This window comes from Stegastes partitus, unplaced genomic scaffold (assembly GCF_000690725.1).
Source record: "Stegastes partitus isolate 25-593 unplaced genomic scaffold, Stegastes_partitus-1.0.2 Scaffold900, whole genome shotgun sequence".
NCBI lineage: Eukaryota > Metazoa > Chordata > Actinopteri > Pomacentridae > Stegastes > Stegastes partitus.
This window is the reverse complement of record NW_007578631.1, coordinates 252,730-258,093: the sequence shown is the minus strand read 5'-3', so window position 1 is coordinate 258,093 and position 5,364 is coordinate 252,730. Positions and strand designations below refer to the sequence as shown.

Below are 5,364 nucleotides of genomic sequence, written 5' to 3'. Positions count from 1 at the left end.
TCATACAGATAATCCACCACTGAATGCAGGTGTTTGGTGTTCATGAATACGTAATCTGGTTTTCTTTAAAGATTGATGTTACTGTTCAGCTACACAACTGGGAGTTCTGCACAGTTTGGAGTGAATGATGGCACTTAAACACATGAGCTAAAGCAAATTAACAAGGCTGCAATCTTTTTTTTTTTTTTTTTTTTTTTTCAATTTTTTTTGGGAGGTTTCACAGATTTTCTTTTTTTTTTTGTACATTATACTCATAGTCTGGTCTGGCCTGCATTAACGGTACATCTGCAAATTATTTTTTTAAAGATTTTCCCATTTGCCCCAATGTGTGTGTGGCTAAACTAAGCCTAAATTAGCAGTTTTACTAACATTTTTAGCTGTTCATTAACTATCTCAATCACATTGTGCATCCCAATGGGATTCTATTTTTCCCGAAGTATTTTCCCATTCTCTTGCATCACTTTTTTTTTACTCCCCCCTGATCTGTTGGAGCTGCTAATTTGGAGATCCAGTCCAGTTCTAATACTCTGCTGGTTTTGGGAAACTCTCTGTGCAGATACTACACAGAGGAGAGGTGACGCGACACTTTACATGATCCATTTGTTGCTCTTTCCTCCTGCGACAGCATGCAGCTGCTTGCTGTGAGCAGCTGCAGCTGCTCGGCTTGGATAAGTTGAGTGAAGCTAGCTGTGATGTGGCAACACTGGCGAAGGAAACATTGTTATGCCACATGGGATTTGAACCCGCAACGCTTTAAGACATGACAGATGTGTTACCAATACACCACAGGAGTTCAACATGATTTTCAGCCACCACAATTGCTCGGTTTCCGTCCAAACGTGGCACTAATTTCAAGAAAACCAGCAAAAGAAAATGTGAATCAACATCAACCCCTTCCCAAATATTGAAACAGCACCAAACTCAAACAGTGAATAAAGATGTAGAAAATACGTAATAATGCTAGTTTTATGTTACTTTGAAGAAGGTCTCAGTTTCTTCATTGGTCCACACAGATTCCAAATTTGAAATTTCTTTTTCCTTTCAGTAAATATTGTAACCGCTCTTACAAAGTACTTAATGTTGCACGCAGTATTATACAGCTGGGACATACTACTTCTTTATAATATTTGGCCTTGAGGTCTGTGCAGATGCTCGGTCATCCGGGTCATGATTTTGGAGAACTGAAGTGAAGAAGCCTCTTGGATGAGAGGTGAAACATTTTCAAGAGCGAAAAAGAGAAATTTGCCCGTTTTTTTTGTTTGTTTTTTTTTTTTTAAATAAAGCTCTCAGGATTGGGCCTCATGCTTTGATCGTCCTTATACATCCATTGCAGTCTGTAGTTTTGGGTCAAAATGGGCTGAAAAGCTGGCTGCAAACTGCAAAACCGAGCCAGATCTAGTAGGACATGCTGTAATTTTTGCAATTTTACAAATCATGTATTGGTATATATCACTACACCCATGCTACCATGTCGTAAACCAGACAAAGACTTCGTATTTCTGTCAGCCAATCATATTGATCTTGGGAGGAGCTAAGCCAGGGTATGTTGATGTCCCTGCAAAAAAATGGGTAGAACATTTACGCGTCACTGTGATTAAAATGGAGAACTCATGCAACAACAAAGCGGATCTGTCTTACTACACGATCCAAAACTTGCTATTTTCAGCATGTAGGCTGCTGCTTGGAGGTTGTTCATTCCTGGTGTGTCGTGAAAGGGGATTTTGAAACTGGTAGCAAACAGATCAAAGAAGGGGAGGAGAAAGTAAAATGGCAGACTTGTACCTACAGCCTAGATCTGGTGAGTCACACCACAGATCTGTCAGAATAGCAAACAATTCCAACCAGGGAGGCAGAAATCGAAAAAAAAAACAAAAAAACAAGCAAATAGTCAAACACAAGGAAATGAAGAAGAAACCAGGAAGACAAGAGGAACAGCTGTGAAGCTGAAGTACAAAGCAACATGAACAACCTGGTACCTGAAAGAGCAACAGCAGGGAGTATACATATGTGTATGTGAGTGGATTATAAGTGACAGGTGGAGCGCAAAAGAGGAGGGAAGACAGACAAAGGGGGGAAGTAAAACAAACTGGGGTTCATGAAAGTGACATGAAAACCACGACAGCCTCAGCAGTGGCTGCTGCAACATGCTTCATTTACATCAGTGTTTTGTACATTTCCGCTGCACTTTGTTACATTTTGCTGTTTCACCTCAGCCGGGTGCAAAAACCTTTCATTTTTTTGGTCTAGTTCAAGAATCTTGTGAATATTCTGGGTTTCTACTGAGGGATTTCTGATATACAAAATGAAAATTCACATAAAGAAACTCAATGAGCACAAACAACTCCTGCGTGTAGTTCATGTTACACCCACTATAAACTAATGGGACATAGTCATTACTGTATAAGTCACTCAGCTACCACCACAGCTCCGTCATCTGTCAGGCTGCAGCGATGCAAGATGTAGAATTTGCATGTTCTCCCTGGACCTGCGTGGGTGTTTTTTTCCTCCCACGATACGTGCACGGTAGGTTAATTGGTGATTCTAAATTGTACGTAGGTGTGAGTGTGAATGGTTGTGTGTCGCCATGTGTTACCCCTGTGATGAACTGGTAACCTGTCAAGGGTTTATCCCACCTTTAAGCCTAAATGACAGCCTGGATAGACTCCAAATCCCCCCCCCCTGCCCATGCACAGAATAAAGCAGGTAGAGCAAATGGATCGATGCAATGTCTGTAAACTGCAGCTAAATTAAGACTGGCTGTCTCGCTAGAAGGTTAGTCGACATATTGTTGCATCAACATCTAGCAAAGGAATGTGGCTAGCTGTTGAAGAGTCCATATTCTGCTAGAATACGTGTACATGCTTTCACCATCTTACCCCAAAACCTGCTGGCAGGTTTAAAAGACGTGTCTTTAAAAAATCTCCCAAATGACACCATTCATCAGCCAGAAACTGTAAAAACAGACATATTTGGATTTTCACATTTCTCATGAAAATCCGTGAACTACTCGTGTGGGATGCGCTGTTCCTCTGAGGAAAAATAACCAGATCTTAGATTACAATCAGTCATTTTTCATCACAAGCATTATTTACTGCATGTTTTGTTTAAAACTACCAAAAACATTCTGCTCTTTTAATTTCCTCAATGAAGCCATTAGTGTCTTGGCTGTGCCCAACAGACACATCACAAAAATTCAGTGACTGTTTGGCAGTACTCCAGAGCAGAAAAGAGACAAGTATGGAACAAATTAAAAGTGCATACAGAGCCACATTTTTTCCAATACTCGTAACACCTTTGGGTCCTTGAAAAAATAGTGGGGATGTGACTGCAGTTTTGTTTTGTTTTGTTTTGTTTTCAAACTTGTACAACAAATTACAAGAAGGAATTCTAGTTTTGCTTTTCATTTGCTATGATTTACAGCATTCTAACTGTGTTACAGTGCACAGAAGACATTTTTGTTTTCTCTCTACTTCTAGTCATGGTTGTTCTGTTTCCATAAAGGGACAGGACTTGATGTTGTAGTGAAAAATGAGTCTACAGTGAGTAAAAATGTGTCAGGAGCAAAGAAACAACCACAAACTTCCTTGGGTTAAGAAGGTTCATGTACAGAAAATAGGCTCCTTTGACATCAACTTTGGGCTTCAACGTTTGGAGGCCATTTACAGGCAAAATAGAGAAACTGAGGGAAATAAGCAAACTCAAAAAGCAGAACATGGACTCTTTAACGGTGTTCCCTGTGGAGCCACACACTCCAGCTGGCCGTTGATGTTAAAGTAAAGCTAGTGAAGCTGTGGGTTTTGGTGTCCACTGGTCTTACCTGGGAGGGGATCTGGGCGCTGGCGGAGCTAGGCCCGTTGCTGTGCATCCCCATCCCATTCTCGGTCAGGAACTCCTCCAGGTCCATGTACTGCAGCTGGAACAGGCCTCCATCGCACGGCAGGGTCCTCTCCCACAGCAGCGGGCCCAGGAAGGCCGACTGGGAGTTGGGTCGCAGCGCTCCGGAGCCCGGGGTTCCTCCGATCCCGCCGGGTCCTCCGGCGTTGGCACCCAGCGAATCTTCATCAGAGTCCAGGGGCTTATCTTTGTCTGGAGAGGAGGGAGGAGGAGACATTTATTATAATGAGCTGCTTACACTGATTTTGTTTTGATACAGAGAGATTTCCTGTGTTGTCAAGTTTGCTCTGACCAATTAATGAAACTTGTTCAGCTCCCCTTTGTGTTTGTGGTGAAGGGCAAAAGAAAAGAGCCAAAAATGACACATCCATCCTCACAAGGTGAGATAAGGTAAAGCTTTGCAGTTAGAAATGTGGAAATTAGTGAGTCTTTTTCAATCTTTGCTTAGCCAGGAAACCCCGTCATTTAGATTCAAATCTCGTTTTCGAATGAGACCTGGCAAAGAAGGCGCACCATTATAAGTTTGGGCATCAGATAGTGGAATATTTTCTTTTAAATGTGAGTCTAACTGTGCAGTAAAAGGCTGATAATCTCATCCACAGTGGTCTCATTAGTTTACTGTAATTACACTGTCCTCCAGCTAAGGTGGTAATGATTTATTGATGCTCAAATTGCACATGAAGAATTGTCGAACTGCTGCAGACTTTTATTGCCACACACTGTGTTTCCACTTAATGGTGTCATAATGTTCCATCAACCACATGGCTAAACTTTGTCAAACTGAATTCCTAATTACAACTAATATCAATATTTCTGTATGGTTGTGCGCATAATAGAGTTTTAAAACAGGAAAACAGAAAGTGTCTAGTAGCCAGATGGTTTAATCCCCCCCTCAGAGCTCCACGCTCATTCTTGACAATGGTTGTACCCAAAATCTTTTGCTGCTAGTTTGTAACATTAACTTTTCCTGTCAGTTCACACATACATCAATCATTTGTAAACACTAATATGTAAATGACCATCAACAGGAATAAAGGTGCAGATAAATGCTTTGCTTTTGTACTCAAGATTATCTGGAACTTAAAGTTAGCCAAAGGTTCGTGGTCTTTGGCTACATTATCAGCAGTTTTAAACATTACTGTCATTTCCGACTCCTCGCTGCTTAGACTTGCTGCTGCCTGGTACTGTCACATTTTAATATTTGCTCCAGGAATATGAATATGTAACATACACTGAAGATAAATACACAGGAATTGTTCGGATCAGGAAGGAAGTCATATATCATACGCCAAACAGTTTGGGATGAATGCACCTACTGTTAGACTTCAAAACAACCACCAAGAGAATAAACTGCCCTTTGAGAGCACTTAAACAAGGCATAAAAAGGACACTTGGTTGCACAATCTCTAGTTCTATTCTTGGACAGAGTTGTTGATGTCCCAGGTTGTTTGTTTGAACCCCAAAACCTGC

General features: G+C 41.2%; 1 protein-coding gene across 1 annotated transcript in view; it reads right to left on the bottom strand.

The window, feature by feature from the left end:
- Positions 1–5,364, bottom strand: part of dbpa (D site albumin promoter binding protein a) — a 39,118-nt gene that overhangs the window by 26,408 nt on the left and 7,346 nt on the right. Inside the window, exon 2 of the mRNA XM_008293666.1 lies at positions 3,818–4,086. Within this exon, the coding sequence (XP_008291888.1) occupies positions 3,818–4,086 (269 nt within the window). The remainder of the gene's footprint in view (positions 1–3,817; positions 4,087–5,364) is intronic.